At 36.8% G+C, this 24,365-nt stretch overlaps 1 protein-coding gene and 1 pseudogene across 3 annotated transcripts in view; both read right to left on the reverse strand.

Annotated features, from left to right (window-relative positions):
• The window catches only part of MIGA1 (mitoguardin 1), an 83,850-nt gene that overhangs the window by 16,285 nt on the left and 43,200 nt on the right, over nucleotides 1-24,365 (reverse strand). For both annotated transcript variants that reach the window (XM_084872173.1, XM_084872172.1), the window contains exons 8-12: nucleotides 17,854-17,954; nucleotides 3,040-3,158; nucleotides 2,701-2,773; nucleotides 1,700-1,786; nucleotides 477-575 (exon numbers count right to left, since the gene is read on the reverse strand). In XM_084872173.1, the coding sequence (XP_084728299.1) occupies nucleotides 477-575; nucleotides 1,700-1,786; nucleotides 2,701-2,773; nucleotides 3,040-3,158; nucleotides 17,854-17,954 (479 nt within the window). The remainder of the gene's footprint in view (nucleotides 1-476; nucleotides 576-1,699; nucleotides 1,787-2,700; nucleotides 2,774-3,039; nucleotides 3,159-17,853; nucleotides 17,955-24,365) is intronic.
• On the reverse strand, nucleotides 8,678-9,619 carry LOC311617448 (small ribosomal subunit protein uS17-like; annotated as a pseudogene). The gene is made up of 2 exons: nucleotides 9,602-9,619; nucleotides 8,678-9,111 (listed from the first exon to the last, which is right to left on the reverse strand). The product of its transcript is annotated as a small ribosomal subunit protein uS17-like (transcript).

Genomic DNA, 24,365 nt, shown 5'->3' on the forward strand with positions numbered 1-24,365 from the left:
ATTTTGTTCCCTTGATCAAGAGTTCGACCAGCAGCCAGGCCGGCCAGATTATTATGCGTTCAGAGATCATAATAATCTGGCCACTCGGTGTATTGTATGTTTGATCCTGTATATGTAGCCAAAACCCTGCCCATCTGAAACCCTCTCAGCACAGGCCACCCCTACTGCTCGGCTAAGGCCTGCTCCTGACCTTCAGAAGGAAGTGAATAAGGAAGGGAAAGAGGAAGGGAAGAGAAAGGCTTTTAAAAAAAACAAATACTTTTCAACTGTTGCCCCAATGTATAAAGCCTATTGCTGCTATTGTTTATGTATCTGCCATTACTACTACCACACAATTGGTTTTACTATCATTTAACAAGGACAAAAAAACACAACCCAAAAAACCAAAACCAAAACCAAAACTCAGTGGCCTCAAATTATGTAAATATTATGTGTAAATAACCCAGGGGAATATAAGGGAAAAAAATTGAACTTACTCCTTTAGCAGCAAGTTCCATTTCAGTACTATCCCAGTGATCAGTCTGTTCTAAGAAATAGATCATTTCATCAAAAACATCTTCAAACTTCTTTGGATTCTGCAGAAGAAAACACACTTTAACCCTAAAACTCAACCTCATAACAAGGATCAAGCCTGCAAAGTACATGAGTTACTTTCAAAGTCAATTTTTGCTAGATCTCCACTCGATTAGGTTACTGAGTTAAAATACATTTCCCAGGTACACCATATTCATTTGGTTTAATATTTTGTTGCCCCAACATTTTGAAGAAGCAAAAACTACAAACATTTGTAAAATGTCATAAGCAAAGTGCCTAATACTCAAACATGTACGCTTATCTAGGTCAGCCCTTTCGGTGAAAGCCTGGTCACAGAGGACACCATCTGATGCTTTTGAGGCACTTCCACTCTTACAGGAGGACTAGTTCAAACCACCTATCCGCCATGGAAGGCCAAGAAGGCACCATAAATTGACAGTGGGAATTGCAAGTAGGTGATATCATCTTTCATTCATTTTACACTTTGTAAAAAAATTTGTGTTCCCAATTATCGTTTCTTTAATCATCATAAGAATCCTCTGAAATAGGGTACCATAAATATAATTTTCTTATTCAAATGATGGGATTGAGGTTCAAATAGACTGGGTCTGAAAGCCAGGTGTTCAAACGGTTCAAGGAAAGCCTGTTTTAGTTTGGTTTTCTTCATCATCCGGACACACCTTGCATTCGGAAAAGTGGTTCCTTATAGTTTTAAAGAAGTTCTTTTCGTTGTTTCTGACTCAGCCAGCCCCGTGAAGATGAGGGAGAGGAAGAGGCAGCTCAATTTGCATTTGCAGATTTCTGAGATCTATATTATTTCCTAGAAGCTTCTTAATGAACAGAATTAAGGGAGGTAAGAGAAGAGGTATTCAAAATAATAATAATGGTGATTGTTAGCAGATCTAATGATGATGCTCACCATAACATTCATAGATCTTATGGCAAAGTAGGAATAATTTATGATAAACAATTGGATCAAAACAGAGTGGGCTTTATACATAGAAAACAATTCAGCCCAAGCCGAAATCAATGCTCTTTGGGTTATTTTATGTGAACCTTTGCAACTATCTACAAAAACTATTTTTTTCTATTAAAAATTAAATGCATTTTAATCATCAGTCCAACAGAAACAACTATGAAAATACTTGCCAATAAAACAAGTTACCTTTCGTGCTTTCACAATTAACGCTGATAAAATTTTCCTTCCACTCTCAGCAAGGAATATCCTATTGGCTGTTTCTGAAAGAATAACCTGAAAAAATATCCATCCCCACACAAAGAAAAAAGAGATCTGTAATGAATTTGAATAGACACTTGACTATATGGCACAGTGGTCGGCAAACTCATTAGTCAACAGAGCCAAATATCAACAGTACAATGATTGAAATTTCTTTTGCGAGCCAAATTTTTTAAATTTAAACTATATAGGTAGGTACATTGTTATTAACTTAATTAGGGTACTCCTAAGCTGGCCTTTGCTAAAACCTCAAGGGGCCAAAGAGCCACGTGTGGCTCGCCAGCTGTGGTTTGCCAACCACTGGTATAGCACATCTAAGCACAAATAACCCTAATACAGTTAATGCATTGTATGTGGCACTATTGCAGACCACAGAGAAAGCTCTAATTTACTAAAATAAAATGAGTTCTTAAAACCTATAATAAAAGAAAAGATTAAAGGGAGATAAATCTGATTTTAAATTCTGTTCAATTTAATATTAGAAAGTCCAAAATAAATGATACATAGCCCCAAAATGTAAGAAAATAAAGATAATTTTGTTGTTTAACAACTTTATTTCATTTTAAGGAAACCAATAATTTTACAAATGATTCAAATAAAAAATGATCTAGAACACATAATAATTGGTAATTTTAAAAAGTAGGATTTTTATTTTAAGCAGCCATTTGTACACATCTGCAGCATCAAAATATCCTGTTTTGACAAAGTGGGGTGGGCCTGGGAAGCTATGGGAGAGGACAATGGCAAATGAAGCCAAATGAAGGGAAACAGGAGGCAGGAAACATAAACTTGGTGGACTTTATATTTGCCGTCAGGAATAACAATAACAAGAGCAAAGAGCTGTCCTGTTTATATGCGGCTGGACTCTATAGCATGGGGGGGGGGGAGTGAGTGGCTGGGTAACGTCACTTAATGTTTAAAAATAATACCTGAAAAGCCTGTCGTATGCAGTGAAGTTTGGCAAGAAAATCACTGTCTCCTAGGCACTCCAGCATTTCAGTTCTAAGTAAATAAACAGGGGAGACAACTGTTACACTGCATTCAAGATCAAGGCTACTACAAATTTGGATTCAAACAAGGCTTAACCTCAGGAACTTAACATGAAACACATGTCTTTTCAATACTGACAAAATATGTTTAAAAAAAAAATTTTTGAGCCTAAAAATATACTTTTCCCTATTCTCATTAACATTTTAAATAAATATCATACAAACATAGCAATAGTACCTTAACATTTTTCATAAGCATAAGCAAAACTGAAGCGGTACCTCAGCACTCTTGAGTAAATTTTTCCTTCTTCAACTAAATGCATGGCTTCTTCATAAAAAGGGCAGTGGCAAAGAGACTCCAGACTGTAAGAATGCCGGACTTCTCTGTGTTCTGCAAGCTAAGCATTACAGTGGGTTAGAACAGACTGCAATGATATAGGGAAAAAAACTATGAACAATAGAAAATCAGATCTCACTAACATCAAAAATACTCAATTTGATAAAGTCATAAAAACTATTCAATAAGATTTCAAAGCTATCATTTAGAATGATAAAGAACTTCCAGACAAGAAAAAACTAGAGGAGTTCATCACCACCAAATCAGTATTACAAGAAATGTTAAAGACAAAGAGCTTCCCAGATAAGAAAAACTAGAGGAGTTCATCACCACCAAATCAGTATTACAAGAAATGTTAAAAGGTCTTCTTTAAAAAGATTTAAAAGAGGTAAAAAATATTAATAAAATGATAATAAGTACTTATCTATTAACAATTACTTTAAATGCAAATAGATGAAATGCTCCAATCAAAAGACATACGGTAGCTAAATAGATAACAAAACAACACCCTTACATATGATGTCTACAAGAAACTCACTTTAGATCAAAAGACACACATACTGAAAGCAAAAGAATAGAAAAAGATCAGAAAAATGGAAACAAACAAAAAAGCTATGATAGCAATACTTAGACAAAATAGACTTTAAAACAAAGAATGTAAAGAGACAAAGAAGGACCCAGCAATTTCACTTTTGGGTATTTACCTGAAGAAACCCAAAACAGTAATTTGAAAAGACATATGCACCCATATATTCATTACAGCAGCATTATTTACAATAGCCAAAATATGAAAGCAATCTAAGTGTTCATCAATAGATGAATGGAAAAAGAAGCAATGCATATATACAATGGAATAGAACTCAGCCATAAAAAACAATGAAATCTTGCCATCTGAAATAACATGGATGGATTCTAGAGGGTATTGTGTTGATTGAAATAAATTAGACAAAGAAAGACAAATGCCAGACAATTTCACTTACATATGGAATCTATAAAACAAAACAAAACACAATAAGCAGAGCAGAAACAGAATCATAGATACAGAGAACATTTTGACAGTTGTCAGATGGGAGGGGGAATTGGGCAAATGGGAGAAAAAGGTGAAAGGACTTAAAAGTATAAACTGGCAGTTACAAAATAGTCACGGGGGTGTAAAGTACAGCATAAGGAATCCTATAAATAAAAGGCTAATATACAAATAAACTGAACAGCAGAACAACCAAACAACCGGTCGCTGTGACATGTGCTGACCACCAGGGGGCACACGCGTGGAACATAGTGAATGTTGGCAGCAGGCAGCAGAGCGTGGAGCATGATGGGCATTGGCCACGGAGGGATGGTGGAGCAGGTAAGCGGGAATGCCTGACCAAGATATGGCGCTGGTCGCTGTCATCGGGGTGAGCCTCTGGCGGTTTCTGAAAATTCTTTGCTCCTGTGCGCTGTGGTCCTGCCTGGTGCTTGCCCCTGCTGCTAGTGCCAGTCTCGCTCACAACACTGTAGGCATCGGAGCTGCCACTTGCACCCACTGCCAGCGCCTGGCGCTGGTCCTGATTGCTCAGTGTAATCAGCGGGTGTGAGCAGCAGCTGTCGGCCCCGATCACCCCTCAGGTCTTCTCCACCTCCCTCCGTGCGCCATGGTCCTGCCTGGTGCTCACACCTGCTGCCAGCACTGGCCCCACTCCACCCGCTGCCGGCACTGGAGCCACTGCTTGCACCCATTGCAGGCGCCTGACCCTGATTGCTCCTGAGGGCATCTCCACCTCCCCCTGCTCCTGAAGGCAATCAGAGCAATAGCTGCACCCGCTGACAGCGCCGACCCCATTCGCACCCACTGCTGGCGCTGGCCCCAATCGTTCCACACCATCGGCAAGTGTGAGTGGGGCCCAGCATCATCAGCATGTGGGAGCGACGGCATTGGGAGCAGGATTGCTGGCAGACAAGGGGCCGCAGCGGGAGGGGCTGGGCATGGATGCGGAGGATGGGCCGAGACCCACCCCTGTGCTCACCGCAGCCTTGCGGCCCACAGTTCCTTTCAAGGTGCACGAATTCATGCACTGGGCCCCTAATGTAGTCAATAATATTGTACTAACTATGTATGGTATTAGATGAATACTAGATTTATTGGGCTATCATTTCATAACTTATATTAATGTCTACTCATGATGTTGTACATCTAATACTAATATAGTACTGCACATCAACTGTAAATTAATTTTTTTAATAATAATTAAAAAAAACAAAAACATCAAAGTCAACCAGAGATGAGAGGTTAGGAAATTCTAAGCTTTTTCCTGCACACATGCATAGCCCTGCCACGTTTGTGGCTGTCTAGATTCCTAGAAATATGCTGGAGCTTTTCAAAAACCCGTATAAACATCTCATTGCCCAATGTTTTAAGTTTTTAGGTCAGCCTCTTGCTAGCCCTAGCTGGTATCACCAACTCAGTCAGCTGCAATGTTAAATTATCACTAATTGTTTTCAACAAAGGCCCAAGGGACAGAACTCTTTGTACAGAGCAAGCTCTAAGTTAGGTCAAATGAAAGAAAAGTCTTGAGAATGGTGCTTTGCAAGTCAAATAGTGACAATTCTCCAGGGATGGGGCTTTTGAGAAGCTTCAAAGCCACTAAGTTTCTTCCAGTGGCTGCTGAGCCTCTGCTTTCAAAGTTTCCATAGTTGTGAGACTGTTGACTTTTAAGACTACTGTGAAGAAGGAGATGGGAATAAAGCAAGTTAAGTATCCACAAAGTTCACTATTCTTGAGATTCAGCCATTTTTTAAAAAACAATGGTCCTTGAATATTTACAAGTATTTTATTAATTTTCAGAGTTCTGAAAATTATTATTTTGAAAAGTTTTGCTAATGTTTTTATGCTTTTGTGGAGATATTTAGAGGTTTTTATTCTACTATTCTAAAGTATTTCTCTACGCTATAATTCATATTCACTCATTGCTGTGCTAAATGCCTTACCCTGATTATATCATTTATCCTTTCCAATAACTCATAAAATAGATACTTTTATTATCAACATTTTACAGATAAAAAAAACAGTGATTTAGATTAGCAGGCACATGCCCCAAGTCCCACAACTAAATAGTAGAAGTTAAATTAAACCCAGGCATTTATACCAGAGCTTATACTCTTTTTTAAAAAAGATTTTGTATTGATTTTTAGAGTGGGGGGGGGGGGAGAATCACTAATGTAAGAGTGAAACATCGACTGGCTGCCTCTGCACCCCCCTACTGGGGATCAAGCCCTAACCAGGAATCAATCCTGCAATCGCAGTGCTCGGAATGATGCCCAACCAAGTGAGCTACACAGGCCAAGGCCATAGTCTTAAATATCAAACTGTACTCTCCTATCAGCTCTATTCAGAAAGCCAAGGAAGAAAAAGTTTAAGCATCATCAATATTTAAGGTAATATAAATATGACTATTAGACCAGAAGCAAAAGGGGAAAAAAGGTAAATGGAGATAATAATATCTGACATCATATATTTTCTGCTTTTAAGTAGTATTTCCCTTCACAGTTTAAGGAAAATATATTATGCTACTGGAAAGTGTTTGAGGTTAAAAAAGAACAAAAACATAACGGGTTTAAAGAAATAACTTATAATGAAAATTATTTAGATATTGAATAGTTTAAAGTTTTGAAACACTGTCAAAACAAACAGGATCTATGTACTCCTACCAGTAGGAAAAAATTTTGAGGAAACTGGAGCTCCAATTAAACTCTCCACATAAAATAATTCATACTAATAAGAAGTGAACAAATCCAACAAGATTCCAGAGTCAAGTCTTGATTTATTGGTCTACCTTGCTTATTTGTTGGCTTGGCTGAGGTGATCATTTAACTAGGTCTCTTAAAATAGGATTGCAGCTGTGAAAATACATCATACTGAAGATTGGACACTGGCTAACGTTATCATCAACTCTTCCTAAGAGACAATAACTCAGAAACATTTATTGAATAATGAATCTTGAGTTTTTTACAGCAAAAAGCAAATCTAAAACAGTGGCTTAAATTCTCATTTTAGAATATAGTTTCTAGGAAGGATTTTTTGACAAAAATTTCCAAAAACTTTTTTAAAGGCTTCCAAAAAAATTAACATTTTACTAGAGTGAGATGTATCTTCTGAAGCAAGTCAGTAACATGGTTTAAATGGGCAATTTACCATGAAAAGGGGTTCTTTTTTTTTCTAACTGAAACTTTTGAAATGTCCTTTACTTCTAAGTCATTCTTCTCTCAAAAAAAGCATATATTTCAAGAACTTATTTAAAATTTTTCAAACAGAAAAGTAATACTTATTGGTTTCTACCAAAGCACCATTCCACTTTATTAGTTATCTCCCATAGTTCACAAGTACCATAAAATGTCCATGTAAGGAATCAAGTCAATAACAACAGCAATAAAAATAGATAAAACCCGCTGAAACCGGTTTGGCTCAGTGGATAGAGTGTCAGCCTGCAGACTGAAAGGTCTCAGGTTCGATTCAGGTCAAGGGCATGTACCTTGGTTGTGGGCACATCCCTGCAAGAGGCAGCTGATCGATGATTCTCTCTCATTGATGTTTCTGACTCTCTATCCCTCTCTCTTCTGCTCTGTAAAAAATCCATAAAATATATATTTTTTTTAAAAAAAGATAAAACCCAAAGATGTACCAATGAGTACAAATAATGTTTTGGAATTAGCTGAACATTTCAAACATCCTGAATTACTTCTCCCTTGCTAGCCCTAGCTGCAAGAAGTACCAGAGAGGTTGACCCTCATCTTCCTTGGCAAGCAATGATTGTGCTGAATGTAAGGTAATATGTTTTAAAGCTTTTATATTTTTAAAAGCCTCTGAACAAACATCAAAGAAATGTCAAAAGTCTCAAAACTAGTACGGGCCATGAAATAGGCTAAGTTCCACTTTAATATGGACTATTTTTTTTTTTTTTACATGTTTACGTGTTCCTTTAAGATAAACCACCTAAAATTACAAATAGAATTTACTAGTACAGTTAAAGAAAGCAGGCTAACTATATACCGTATCTCACTAGTAGAAAAGAAATAGAAAAGAAAATAACAATAACTCCAAAGTGGCCCTCAATGATTCTCTCTTCCCAGTAATGTCTCATTCCATGCTGAACAGGACTAACATGTGTAACTGAGAGGATATTGTAGAAATGATAGAGTGTGATTTCTGAGGTGAGATCTTAATAGTCGCTGCTCCCATCTCACTCTCTTTTGGGTCACTTCCTCTGGGGGAAGCGAGGTGCCTTGTTGTAAAAACACTCAAGCAGGCCTACAGAAAAGACCATGTGGTGAGCCAGTTCAGTTTTCTGCCTTAGGCAGCACCAACATATAAGTGAGCTATCATAGAAACAGGTTCTCCAGCCTCAGTTAAGCCTTCAGATGACTGTACCCCAGCCAGCATACTTGACTATAGCTTCACAAAAGACCTCAAGCCAGATATGCCACTTCCAAATTTTTGACCCTCAGAAATGGTGAGATAATAACAGTTTATTGTTGTCATCACTGTTGTTTTTAAATGAAAAAAAGAACTTTGTTTTGTTTGGGGAAATGGGTAGGTGTCTGGTCTCAGAACTTCTGGAACTGCTTCTTAGTGCTGGCGGCCTTGGTGACCTTGAGCACAGTCAAGCAAACAGTTTTGCTCAGGGGCCAGCACTCACCAACCATGATGATATCACCCATCTGGACGTCCCTGATAGAGGGGGACAGACAGGTGTATGGATATGGCACTTCTGCAAGTGGTTGTACTTAGGGATGTAGTGGAGGTAGTCTCCGCAGATGACAATAGTCTTCTGCAACTTCATCTTGTTCAACACACCAGGCAGGACCCACCCTTGAGTGGAGACATTACCAGTAAAGGGGTATTTCTTATCAGTGTAAGTGCCCTCAATGGCCTCCTTGGGCATCCTGAAGATCTGACCCATGTTCTTGTAGTACTGTAGGAGCTTTTTCTTAATAGTTTCTTCAAGCAAGACCCTCTTCTTACTCTGAAAGGTGGTGGGCTACCCAGCCAGTGTGGCTCAACCTATGATCCAGGAGGTCACAGTTCAATTCCCAGTCAAGGCAGCACATGCCTGAGTTTCAGGATCAATCCCCAGTAGGGGGCATGCAGGAGGCAGCCAATCAATTATTCCTTTCCTTTCCCTTCCTCTCTGAAATCAATGAAAATATATTAAAACAAGGAAAATAAAGATGGTGGACTGCTCTGGATAGTCATGTTCAGTCTAAGAGTCCTCCTTATCTTATGTATACAACTTCAGAATTAAATACCTAAACAACAGGCCTTACGGCTCAGCTCTCACGGGACTAACTGTAAGGCCCAAGATCCAGAAAACCATCCACAAACCTTAAATATTAAGAAGGTAACTTCTCAAACACTTGAGCCTCCACTAACCCCAAGTGTGGAGGTCTCGGGATTTAATCTAATCTAGATTAAGACAAAGACATGTACCTCTGCCTGACAATCTCCAAATTAGGGTGCGGGGGTCTCACTCTCAAGGATGCACACATGAGGCTAAGGGCAGGCCCCTCAGCTTCAGCACCAGTCCCAAGCCTGCACCTGAATTTTATTATTGTTTTACGACACTAAATTTTGGGTAATTTATTCAACAGCAACAAATAATAGAGGAAATCATACTAAGAGCAGCAAAAAGACACACAAATTTCCCCAAACTGGAAAGCAAATGCAAGTATGTGGACAGATAACACAGATGAGGAAGCCACAATCTAGAATAAATTCAGGAGGAAAGACATTTGTTGAGGGTAGACATTTGCTAAGCAGCATCCGGAGTTGGCAGGTATGAGAGTGGGATTGAAGAAGAGGGACCAAAAATGGGAGATTAGACAAAAGTCTGTATCCAAACACCTACAGTAGTTCCACATCTCATTCTCCTCCCTGCCCCTTTCCCTCCATCCCTGTATAGGAAGGCAGTTTGTAAAAAAAAAACAAAAAAAAAACTCAGCCAAAATTATTCAAACTGAAGAGAGTAAATTGGCTAGGGTGCGTGATGGCCCTGCCCACAATAAGGCCCTCTGCATACTATATCCAGGTGTGCCCTGCCTGCTAGGCTATTTTCAGGACATTAATCCTAAAGAAAAGCCTGCCAATCAACACAACTTAACGAAGTAAATGAGCCCCATTTGCTCTCCTGTTCATCTTTTTGTGGGAAAAACAAACAGAAAACACTACAAACCCACAAAATCTACCTAAGAAAATCAATCCAGTCAACAATTACACTTTCAAATTTTTTTTTTTAAATATATTTTATTGATTTTGTACAGAGAGGAAGGGAGAGAGATAGAGAGTTAGAAACATCGATGAGAGAGAGTCATCGATCAGCTGCCTCTTGCACACCCCCTACTGGGGATATGCCCGCAACCAAGGTACATGCCCTTGACCGGAATCGAACCCGGGACCTTTCAGTCCCCAAGCCGACACTCTATCCATTGAGCCAAACCGGTTTTGGCTACACTTTCAAATTTGAGAGAGAGAAAAAAACACACAAAACTGTCAGCACAAGAATGAAAACCCAACATAAATAGACAAAATTGATTCCAGAGAAAGTAAGATAATTCAAGAAATAGAAATTTACAATGGCAGATATAACCCTCTCTTTTCAGATTATGATTATTCTGAATGTTTATCCTTGTCCCATTGTATATTATTGTAGTGTATCATTTTGAATTGTTATAAAGTGCTAGCAAGTCAGAGGGGGGTAGCAAAAGCTTTCATTAGTAGACATATTTGAATTATCCTGCACTAGAGGCCCAGTGCATGAAATCCGTGCATAGGAGAGTAAGGAGGGCCCCTTAACCCAGCCTAAGTCCTCTCAAAGTCAGGGACCCCTCAGGGGATGTCCTACTGCCAGCTTAGGCCCAATCCCCTGGGGATCGGGATCGGGCCTAAGCTGGCAGTAGGACATCCCTCTTGCAGTCCGGGGCTCTCACAGCCCAGGACGGCTGTTCCTTACCGCACACCTGCAGCAGAGGTGGGAGAGGCTCCCGCCACCACCATTGTGCTCACCAGCCATAAGCCCAGCTTCTGGCTGAGCGGCACTTGCCCTGTGGGAGCACACTGACCACAGGGGGCAGCTCCTGCAATGAACATCTGCCCCCTGGTGGTCAGTGCGCATCATAGTGACTAGTTGTTCTGCCTTTTGGTTGATTTGCATATTAAGGTTTTATCATATAGGATGGCAACTGAATCCACTGATCCCCACGGTGGAATGGGCCTAAGCAGGCAGGCAGACATCCCCCAAGGGGTCCTGGACTGTGAGAGGGCACAGGCCAGACTGAGGAGACCCTCCCCCAGTATACAAAATTTCATGCACTGGGCCTCTAGTAAAAAATAAAATTTTCTCTTTAAAGAGCAACTTTCAAAAAAAGAGCCTCCTACAATTTATGTAGGTGTTAACAAATATATACCTTAAGGAGGGGTAATTCTAAGAAAAATGAAATCTAAGGTTACAAATTGTTCTCTCTGTAATATTAGTTTCTATCTATTAACAGATGGTAGAGTTAGAAGAATACTTAATACAATGGTATCCTACCATTGAAAAGACTTTTCAGAACATGAAAACATGCTAAGTGAAACAATGTCAAATACAAAAGATCACATACTGTATAATTCTATTTATATGAACTGTCCAGAATAGGCAAATTCATGGAGATAGAAGGTAGATTGGTAGTTGTCAAGAGCTTGGGGGAAGGGAAGTGTTAGCTGAGAAAAGGGAGTAATTACTAATAGAGTTTCTTTTTAGAGTGATGAAAATATTATAGAGTTAGAAAGTGGTACTAGTTGTACAACTCTGTGAATATACTAAAAACCACTAAATGATATACTTTAAAAGAGTAAGTTTTATAGTGCTAGAATTATATCTCAATAAAACTATTATTTTAAAAATAGACTTTTCAGAGAAAAACGGCTGTAGTTCCAGACCAATGTTTGGCAAAGCTTATATAGGAAAATCCTGTTAATCACTTTCACAAACGACTGACCAGGCTTTGAGAAAAGCCTATGCCAGGACTTGTTTTAATCTAAAGAGGCAAGAACTCTTTCTGGTAATTCTGAATAAAGCTTCCAAATGATCACAAACTTTAACTTCCCAAGCAGTTCTGATATTATTTTCTTACTAACTTTCTTCATTAAAGTAGTTTTCCCTAATTTAAGGGCGTGGCATATAGTAAATGCAATTAAAAATAATTTAACAAACATTTCTTAGTAAAGAATTTATCTTGGATCACATTCTGAGATCATATATTTATACCCTAGAAGCATTCCTAGGAAGTTTCTCAGACATTGAGTCCTTCTTGTGGTATTCATGCATTTTGTTTTCCATAGGATTTAAAAAGAAAAAAAAAATGACTTACAACAAATTCAAAGTACAATGAACACTTGTCAAATATTTTCTTAAGTTGTACATTATAAAGGAACTTTAGAGCAATTAGGCATATCCTTCTTCCTCGGGGGGAAAATGCAATTATTCTCCCTATAAACCATCAAGGAGTTAAGCATCTACAGAACATAAAGATAAAAAGCACTTGACAAAATACATCCTTTAATGATAAAAACTTAAGATTTTAGGCATCGAAGGAAGGAATGTACCTCAATACAACAAAAGCCATATGTGACTAGCCCACAGCTAACATGCTCAGTGGTGAAAGGTTGAAAGCTTTTCTTCTAACAGGAACAAGACAAGGGCGCTCACTCTCACCACTCCCATTCAGCATAGGAATGGGAGTCTCAGGCAGAGGTGTTAGATAAGAAAAACAAAAAGGCATTCAAATTAAAAAGAAGTAAAACTCTCAGAACATGATATGATCTTATACAAAGAAAATCCTAAAGATTCCACCAAAAAAACATTAGAACTAATAAACAAATTCAGTAAAGTTGCAGGACACAAAATCAATATACAAAAATCAGTTGAATTTCTACACACTAACAATAATCAGAAAGAGAAATTAAGAAAACAGCCTAACTGGTTTGGCTCAGTGAATAGAGCATCAGCCTGTGGTTTGAGTTTACCACTTTCTAATTCTATTTAGAATCAAACAAAGGTTTGATTCCAGTCAAGGGCATGTAACTTGGTTGTGGGTACATCCCCAGTAGGAGGTGTGCAGGAGGCAGATGATCGGTGTTTCTCTCTCATCGATGTTTCTAACAATCTCTCCCTTCCTCTCTGTAAAAAAAATCAATATAATATATATATTTTAAAACAAACAATCCCATTGATAATAGCTTTAAAAAATAAAATACTTAGTAATAAATGTAAGTAAGGAGGTGAAAAATCTGTACACTGAACACCATTAAGATGAAAAAACTGAAAAAGACAAATAAATGGAAGGATATCACATATTCATGGATCAGAATAATTAATATTGTCAAAATGTCCATATTACCTAAATGGATGAATATTTGGATAAATCTGAAATAAATCAGATTTATAGATTTAGCCATCTATAAATTCATTGTAATTCCTATCAAAATTCCAATGGTATTTTTTTCACAGAAACAGAAAAACAATCCTAAAATGTATATGGAGCCACAAAAGACCCCAAAGAGGCAAAGCAATCCTGAGACAAAACAAAACTTGAGACGTCACACTTGCTGATTTCAAACTGTATTACAAAGCTACAGTAATCATACAGTGGTCTACTGGCATAAAAATAGACACCGAGACCAATGGAACAGAATCGAGAGCCCAGAAATAAACCCTTGTAATAGAGTCAATCAGTATCTGACAAGGGAGCCAGAGTACTGACTGGGAAAGAATAACGTCTTCACTGTGGTGGCAGAATGGCAGAACCACATGCAGAAGAATTAAAATGAATCCCTATCTTACATCACTCAACAAATATTAACTCAAAACGGAGTAAAAACTAAACATAAGACCTGAAACCAAAAAAACTCCTAAAATAAAACAGAGGGAGAAAAGCTCATTGACACTGGCAAAACAACAACAATAACAAAAAACTCCTTGACAATAATTGTTTGAATATGATCACAAAGGCATAAGCAACAAAAGCAAAAATAAACAAGTGAACTGTATCAAAGTAAAAAGCTTCTGCACAGCAAAAGAAACAACAAAAAGAGAAGGCAACTTACAGAATGAAGGAAAATATTTGCAAACCATCTATCTGATAAGGGGTTAATATATAAGGATCTCATACAACTGAATAGCAAAGACAAATAAACTCAATCTAATCTTAAAAATGGACAGAGGGTCCTGGCCAGGTGGCTCAACTGGTTGGAGCATCGTCCTGTACACCAACAGAATGCAGCTTCCATTCCTGGTCAAGGCACATACCTAGGTTGCGGTTCAATCCCCAGTTGGGGTGTGTATGAGAGGCAACTGACCAATGTTTTTCTCTCATATTGATGTTTCTCTCTCTCTCCTCTTTCCTCTCCCTCTAAAATCCATAAAAAACACATGCTCCCATAAGGATTTTTATTTTTTAAGAATATATTTTTATTGATTTAAGAGAGGAAGGGAGAGGGAGACAGAGATAGAAACATCAATGAGAGAGGATCATCAATCAGCTGCCTCCTGTGTGCCCCCCACTGGGGATTGAGCCCACAAATCCGACATGTGCCCTGACCACGAATTGAACCATGACATCTGGTTGAACTGTAACATCCTGGTTCATAGGTCAGTGCTCAACCATTGAGCCACACCAGCCAAGCTCCCATGAGGTTTAAAAAAAAAAAAAAAAAAAAAAAGACAGAGGATCCAAATAAACATTTTTCCAGAGAAGACACAAATGGCCAAATAGGTGCATGAAAAGTTGCTCAGCATCACTAATCATCAGGAAGATGTAAATCAAAACCACAAAGAGACACCACTCAGATCTGTCAGAATGGCCATTATAAAAAAGACAAGAGATAACAAGTGTTGATGAAGATTTGAAGAAAAGGGAACTCTTCTGCACTGTTGGCGGGAATGTAAATTAGTATAGCTACTATGAAAACAATATGGAGGTTCCTTGAAAAGTAAAAATAGAACTACTGGGTGATCCAGCAGTCCCATTTCTGGGTATATATCCAAAGGAAATAAAGTCACTATATTAAAAAATCTGTACTATCCTTTGTACATTGCAACATTTTTTAAAATAACCAAGATATGGAAACAACTTAAGTGTCCATCAATGGATGAATAAAGAAGATGCAATATATAGTATATATACAATGAAATATTCATCCATGAGAAAGAAGAAAATCCTGCCATTTGCAACAATATGGGTGAAACTTGAAAACATTATGCTAAGTGAAATAAATCAGACAAGAAAGACATATCACATGCACGGCATCACTTACATGTGAAATGCAAAAGGGCCAAAAACAAAACAAACAACAACAAAAAAGGCCAGTCCTATAGAAACAGAGAGTAGAATGGTGGTTGCAAGGGGCTCAGGGGTGGGGAAAATGGGGAGATATTGGTCAAAGGGTGTAAACCTCTGGTGAGAAGATAAGTTCTGGGGATCTAATGTACAGTATGGCAACTATCCTAAATAATAAAAGCCTAATATGCAAATCAACTGAATGGTGGAACAACCAGCAGAACGACCAGTTGTTGTGAAGCGCACTGACCACCATGGGTCAGATGCTCAACAATGAGCTGCCTCCAGCCCGGAGGCCCCAGGCCAGCCAAGGTATAAGCAGGGGCCCCCACATCGCCTTGCCAGTTGCCCCATTGAGGGAGGCAACCGGCTGTGGAAGCTAAGGCCGGCAAGCAGGTGGGCCAGGCCAGCCAAGGCAGGTGCAGCAGGGGCCTACAGATTGGCCCCGATCACCAGCCAGGCCTAGGGATCCTACTCGTGTATGAATTTCATGCACCAGGCCTCTAGTAGATAATAATACTGTATTATTTACTTAAAAGTTGCTAAGAGAGTAGATAGATCTTACATGTTCTCAACACACACACACACACACACACACACACACACACACGCACGTACACACAAAAAGGTAATTATGTGAGGTGATGAAGGTGTTAACCAACCTCACTGTGGTAATTACTTCACAATACATGTGTATTAAATCATCACGCTATACACTTTTTTATATTTTTATTTTTTTAAATATATTTTTATTGATTTTTTTACAGAGAGGAAGGGAGAGGGATAGAGTCAGAAACATCAATGAGCTGAAACCGGTTTAGCTCAGTGGATAGAGCGTCGGTCTGCGGACTGAAAGGTCCCGGGTTCGATTCCGGTCAGGGGCACATACCTTGGTTGTGGGCACATACCCAGTGGGGGGGGGGGTGCAGGAGGCAGCTGGTCAATGTTTCTCTCTCATCGACGTTTCTAACTCTCTATCCCTCTTAATTCCTCTCTGTGTAAAATCAATGAAATATATCTATATATATTAAAAAAAAAAAAAAAAGAAAAAAAAAGAAAGAAACATCAATGAGAGAGAAACATCAATCAGCTGTCTCCTACACACCTCCTACTGGGGATGTGCCTGCAACCAAGGTACATGCCCTTGACGGGAATCGAACCTGGGAACTTTCAGTCTGCAGGTCTATCTACTGAGCCAAACCAGTCAGGGCCACACTGTACACTTTAAACTTACACAATGTTATATGTCAATTATATCTCAATAAAGATGGAAAAAACATTTTAAAAAGAGCAGAAACATAAGCCTGTCTATATCAAATAGCAAAGAAAAAGGAAACAGCTTTTCCATAAAACCAGTAGGTATATTTTGTCTATTGCAAACTTACAGGCAAAAAAATATAACAAAAAATGTAAATAATTCAAGAGATGATACAATAAGCTGCAGTGACAATATACATATACAGAAAAATCTTGAGAGGATGAAATATTATGGTCAGTAGAAATTTTAAAAAGGCAGAAACAAGACGTAGGGCCCAGGGTATTGGGTAGCATACCTAAAGCTTTCCACACTACAGCATGAATTCAATTACAGATGTGTGATACTATTTATATTTTTAAAACAGCATTAATATCCAAAATCTATCATAAAAATTAAATTGTTCTACGATAAAATTGGCCATTGGTGATTTTTAAACCTGTCTTAAGTAGAAAAAATTTATAAAAAGATGATCACTTTGTAAGCATTCTTTGGTACAAAATTTAAATCTCAGTAGAAAACAAATTATCTATAAATTTATAATTCAGTGACCACTTTTATTTATACATTAGTGAACTTTTATTAGTCTGTTTTCTCTGCCTAAATAATTAAATACCACACACGTTTTTCTTTCTTTTCTATTTCAAAATCACATACTCTTTATATACTACCCTTCTCACTTAATACATGTTCCCATGTCATTAAAAATGATTAGGAACATATTTATGCCATTATAATATTTCAATTATGATGTTCCATAATTTAGCATTTGACTGTTTCCAGTTTTTCATTATTATTAAAATGCCAAAGTGAATGTTTTTATATATAAATCTTTGCATCTAATCACTTTAGAAATATGATTTCTGAGATAAAAAATCTTAACTATTTTAAGAATCTTGATATAAGGTCAACGGCTTTCCATAATCCATAGTATATAAAAGTGCCTATTCAAAGGATGCGTTTACATGTCCACCTCTGTACAGAGATTATGAGCTCCTGTGAGAACTTTCACTCGTGCTATTTTCATCTTTGTATCCTAGTATCTACCACGTGCTAAATAAGTGGCTACTGAACTGAATTACAGCACAATGGCAAACTGTACTCTCCAGCTGACAAAGGACGTGAATCCTCATTAGGAACACACATGACCTACCTCTGCTGCTGAAGCAAAGGAATCGGTTGAAGCAACGCTCAAGGTGTCTCGAAGGCCACAGTCGTCCACATTCCCCCTCACGGTAATATCTGTATCTTTATCTTAAAAGTAAAAGATGAAAGGTTTAGAAACTGATATTCCGTGTCACTATCATATTTTATACCCCACCGTTGGTTTTTCTTTTCTTTATTTACTCCAGCTTTTCTTTTGATAGACTATTGGGGTCTAAAAGGAAAATAATACAGCCCAACCAGTGTGGCTCAGTGGTTGAGTGTCAAGCCATGAACTAGGACAGTGGTCGGCAAACTGTGGCTCACAAGCCACATGCTGCTCTTTGGTCCCTTGAGTTTTTGGCAAAGGCCAGCTTAGGAGTACCCCAATTAAGTTAATAACAATGTACCTACCCATATATAGTTTAAGTTTAAAAATTTTGGCTGTCAAAAGAAATTTCAATCAATGTACTGTTGATATTTGGCTCTGTTGACTACTGAGTTTGTCGACCACTGAACTAGGAGGTCACAGTTCGATTCCTGGTCGGGGCACATGCCTGGATTTCAGGCTAAGTACCCAGTAGTGAGGCAGCTGGTCAATGATTCGCTCTCATCATTGATGTTTCTCTCTCTCTTCCTCTCCCTTCCCTGAAATCAATAATAAAACAAACAAACAAAAAACTTGGCCAATATTTTTTTTTTTAAGTTTGAAAAGGAAAACAATACAAATCAATGGAACATAATCTGAAAAGACTCTCAAAGTCGATTCACTGTTTAACTGATTCTGAAACACTACAAAGCAGAGAACAAAGTGCTATAAAGTTGACCTTTTTGCTTTAACAAGGAATTAAACTTAACTGTGGATTAAAACTTTTTTAATATATAATAAATTAAGATGGTATATAAGAACTGAAGTTGGATAATCTACATGGTATAATCAGCATATATCAAAGACAGTTTGAAACACAACAAGTTAGAATGAAGGTTCATTCAAATTAAAAGAATATTAACATAAAATGTTGCCTGTCCTATAGGTTGTGATAAGCTGATTAATTATAACAATTCCTAAAAGATATCTCTGAGTTCTCTTGCTCTTTAAGGCCACTTGAAAACACTAAAAGGCCAAAAATGATGAGATAGATCTAGATCCCTCACACTTACTGTGCTTACCTGAGGGTCAATGATTTTAAAGGGCTGGAAAGTTTAAATATATTTCCAAATAGTCAATGTCTTGACAGGCTACCTATTAGCAATACAGAACATTGGGAATGTGGATGCCAACATCTTCACATACTATCATCAGGAATCTGTTAACATTAAATTTTAAAAGAATATTGTACTTCCTTACAGATGTGACAAGACTAGCAAATAAATGATATGCTTCAAAATTTATCACAAGTATGAAAAAGAAAACAAAGTACATGTAGATTTTTCTTATTTTTATTCTCAACCTGTTAATTTTGTCAGAAACTTTATCTTCTTTAAAAAGAAACCAGAACTCTCTTTGGCTTTCATTTATTCAAATTTGTATTCAATCATTTTTCCTAAAATAAAATTCATTACCTTTACCCAACTACCAGAAAACACAGACATTTTGTGATTATACACAGGAAGTGTAAAGTTTTTAGAAATCCAAACCATTAATTCAGTTTAAACTAAAGTTTTGCAATCAATTTATATTCCAAGTTCTAAGCCAATCTGAAAAAGCAAATAAACCTTAATTGGCACAAGGTTGATTCCTATTAAGTATCAAAAATAACCATGCACATAGCATATTTTTCTGCTACTGTGGATGAAAGGGGCCACATGCTAACCTGACAAGCTCAGGGAAGGCCTACATGGCAGTCTTGCAAATTCAAAGACCTAAAGTAACCACAAAGGATGGTCTGAGATTAAACTTTAACTAAAAGCAAGAAGTATGTGTCTATCATTTTACTAGTTATCCAATCCCAGAGGTTTCCTCCCTTTGCTTTCCCCTGCCTCTCTACGCTGTCACCAAATGGATTTCAAGTAACACACCTATGCCTCCTCCTTTGGTTGTAATGTATAAAACAAGGTAAAAAACGGCCATTCTCCGAAGCATCATCCCAACCCGTGGAGATTCTGCTTCCTGGCAAATGTTGATAGTTTGGCTCAAGTAAATTCACAAAAATTCCTTCTAGGTTTGAATGTTTTTATGTTAACACTACTCTACATTTGGTGAGACCATACTTAACATTTCAACCATTTATCTTCTAACTTTAAATTATAATTGTTTTCAAATGAAGTTTACATCAATCCTTTTAAAATATCTAACTTGTCAGCTTAAAATCCTACTATTAAATGACTATATAATGAACCAAAGTCTGAGGTTAAACCATTCTATTTTTAAGTATACATATTCTATTAGAAATTTAAATTTTCCATCAAATTTGGTAGTTTTATTTTGTGATTGTTTTTTATTGATTTTTTAGAAAGAGAGAGGAAAGGAGAGGGAGAGAGAGAAAGAAACATTGATGGGCTGCTTCCTGCACATCCCCTACTGGGGACTGAGCCTGCAAACCAGACACGTGCCCTGACCGGGAATCGAACCAGTGACCTCTCATTGCATGAGACAATGCTCAACCAACTGAGCCACAGAATCCAGGACTAAATTTGGTATTTTTAGAAACACAATTTTATCCAGAAAGTTTTCAATTATTCTCTTTTAGTGCATATGAATTTTTAAAATGCACACACAAACAGATCAATTATTTATAAAACTGAATTGGCATTTACAACTTTCAAATCTTTATCTTCTTAATTATTTTTCCATTGTTAGTATTAATTGTGCAAAAAGAAATCACAGTACAATTTTTTTTTTCCAAAGCACTTTTAAAGCAGGATTATATTACTAGTCAATTAAGTTAAATCTTGGTTCCATATGCCTTTTGCTATTTTCAGAATGAAACACAAACATTTATCTCATGTCACTTTACCTTTCAGACATTACCCACAAGCTGTTAAAAGTCTGTTTTACTTCACTCAACAGAAACCAGCCACTCAATGTCATCCAGATCAGTTATAATGTTTGTACTTTTTTTTTTTTTTAATCTAACAAGAAAAAAAATGGCTCAGAGGAACTGGAAAGATTTATTCATTAAATCCAACTTTGTAAACCACAGACCATACCTCTCATCTCAGTACTTATTATGATTCTTGGAATGGCAGCTTAAAGCAGTAATTATGACTAGAAATAATACAGCTGTTTTTCGCACAAGCCAATAAAAAGTATAAAGAAAGAATATTGGACAGTATCTCAAACTAACTGCTTTCATGCATCCAATTAAAATGTAAAATAACTTTTGAAACTAATACAAAATAATATTGCATATAAACTGTAATTGAAAAATATAATTTAAAAATATTTTATATTACTCTTTCTAAAAAGTATCAACTCTTGATTGTAGTACTGAAAGACAAGGACAGCACAGAAAATTGGAAACCATAGTTAATATTTCAGAAATATTTTCCTACCAAATTTATCTTAGCAGAAAAAAAATGTTAAAGTCACAATTAGATATCATTACACAACTACCAGAATTATTGAACTAGAAATTTTTTTTTTGTTAAGGATGTATAGCAATGGAAATTCTCACACACTACTGGTGAAATGTCAATTGGTAGAACCATGTTGAAATTTTGGCATTATCTATTAAAGTTCAAGGCTGCTTTCTCTATGACCTAGCAATTCTATCCTTGGTGTGTTTTATAGAAATGCATGCTTATGTGCATAAGAATGTTCCTAACAACATTTATAACAGCTCCAAAATGGAAAAAACAAAACAAAACAAACCAATGTCCATATACCATAGAACACACAAACTGAGCTACATTCATACAATGAAATACCATACAACAATAAAAGTGAATGAATTGCTGCTAAATGCAAGAATATGGATGAATCTCACAACATGTTGAGTGAAGAATTACATGCATTTCATTCACATTAAAATTCAAAAACAGCCCAGGCCAGTATAGTTCAGTTGGTTAGAGTGTTGTCTCATGCACCCAAGGGTTGTGGGTTCAAATCCCAGTCAGGACACATACCAAGGTTGCAGGTTCAATTCCAAGTCCAGGTGACTACAGGAGGCAACCGATCAATGTTTCTCTCTCACATTAATGTTTTTTTCTCTCTCTCCCCCTCCTTTCCTCTCTCTCTCTCTCAAAAAAAAAAAAAATTAATTAATTAATAAAAACATATCCTTGAGTGAGGATTTTTTTTTAAAAAATTCAAAAACAGGCAAAACTAAACAGGCTACACACTTAGTTGATAAGATTATTTTAAAAGCCATGAAGTAATCAGCATTATCAAAATACCAATGGTTAATTTGGAACAAATATTGATGGGCGAGGGGGTAAACAAGGGGACTTTTTGAGAATTTGACAATGTTTTATTTTTTTACTTATATGATAGTTACACGAGGGTGTTATAAATCACTGTATTTTTTCATTTTGTGCACTTTCCTCTAGGGTTTAGAAGGAAAGAAAACAATAAATCTATACATTTTGACCCCAAATGGCTGAAAACAGAAAAGACAAATAAATACTTTCTGTATTTCAATGTTGATAGTAAAGCTGCAAATTACTATTAGACATGATAGTATTCCCTGGTAGAGGGAGCATCTATAATGATGCTAGGTTCAAAGTGAAAAGATCTGATGAGTCTGTTAAGTACAACAAATTGAAAATATTACCTGCACCCTATAGGGAAATACCGGTAGTAATAGTGGAAGCTAGTGCCACACATATATCACTCACAACCTTTTTTCTCCTAGCTCATCAATCTTTCTTTGCTATTTAGTGATTGGTTTAGAATTTTAAATGTTTGGGCGAGGATAATCAATCATTTGCAGAAGAAAGACATGGAAAATAAGAGACGCTTGCTATTTAACAATAATAAAAGTGTGAGGAGATTAATCAACACTTATTTTGCATTTATTACTTGCCAGAAACCAAGTTACATGCTTTACATATATTGTTTCATAATTCTCACAATAATCCTTTGAGGTAGGTGATATATATTTTTTTCCATTTTATATATTAAAGAACCTAAGGTACAGAAAGGTTATAAGTAACTGGTCCATATCAATACAGTTAAGAAATGGAATGGCAGGATTCAAAACCAAGTCATCTGACACCAGATTCCATTCTATGAAACTATGGAATTATGGTGTCCAATATGGTAGCTGCTAGCCACATGTCTATCAAGCACATAAAATGTGGCTGACAGAATTGAGATGTGCTATAAGTGTAAAAAACAAAATAGATTTTGAAATCTTTGTACCAAAAGATATAAAATCTCTTATTAATAAACACTAAGCTTAAGAAAATGTTATTAATATGTTATTAAAATTAATTTCACTACTTCCGTTTTACTATTTCACGTAACTACTAGAAATTTAAAGTTGCATTTCTATTATTCAGCACTATTAGAGCATTCCTTTCTCAAATCTTATCTTCAGTGCAAAGAATTTACAAATTCTTTAGCGGATTTAGATTCAACTCATATTTTTTGAGTGACTACTATGTTCCCTAGACTTCCTGCTAAATGCTTTCACAAACTATTTATTTCATTTAATATAGGTAACTGCTAAATAGACTAGCCTAATTATATACAAGAATGTCTTATAATAACTAGAACAATAAAGGTCATTTCCTAATCAAAATCTTCAATGGCTCCTTATCTGGTTTTCAAAGCTTTCCATAATCTCAGTCCAACCTACCTATACAATTTTGTTTTCTATTAATTACTGAAAGACTTCTCAGCTTTATCTGAGTAAATTTATTACACCCCCACTTACCACAGATAAATGCAATGGTTAAAAGTTTGGGCTTTGGAGTCAGCCAGCAAGCATTTGGATTCCGATCCTAGCTTTGTTGTTTACTATCTGGGTAAACTGAGGATAGCAATATTGATTTCACTGAGTTGTCACAGGATTAAATGGGAGACTTGTGTAGGCACAGTCCTTGCTACACAGTAAGTGCTAAATAATTTTTCACTAGTAGTCTCATTGACATTTGCATCCTTTACTCAAGCTTTTGGTTCTTCCTGCATCTTTTCCAAAATACAAATTTCTCTGCTTCTGATCCTTCACCCCATGCTACCCAAGAATACATACTGCTTTATAATTTGCAGCTTAAGTACTATCCTCAGTAAGTATCCTCCAAAAATTAGCTGTTTTATTCTATGTGAGGCAATACAGCCAAAGTGTTCAATCATGGGTCTGGGCCCATACAGGTTAGATTCAGATTCTGACTACTCTTTATTAGCTGTGTAACCTTGGGTAAGTTTCTTATCTCCTCTGTTCCTCAGTGTTCCTGTTTATAAAATGGGGGTAGGGGGGGAAGGGGAGAAGGGAGCAATCTACCTCACATAAAGTTGTGTGAGGATTAAACAAGTTAATATATGTAAAATAAGTATTCAATACGTGTTAGCTATTCATAGTCTTATGCAAAAGGTAAGTATGTACCATTTAATATTCTATCTGAATATTTATTTAA

The sequence above is a fragment of the Pipistrellus hanaki genome (genome assembly GCF_964339955.1).
Source record: "Pipistrellus hanaki genome assembly, chromosome: 2".
Classification (NCBI taxonomy): domain Eukaryota; kingdom Metazoa; phylum Chordata; class Mammalia; order Chiroptera; family Vespertilionidae; genus Pipistrellus; species Pipistrellus hanaki.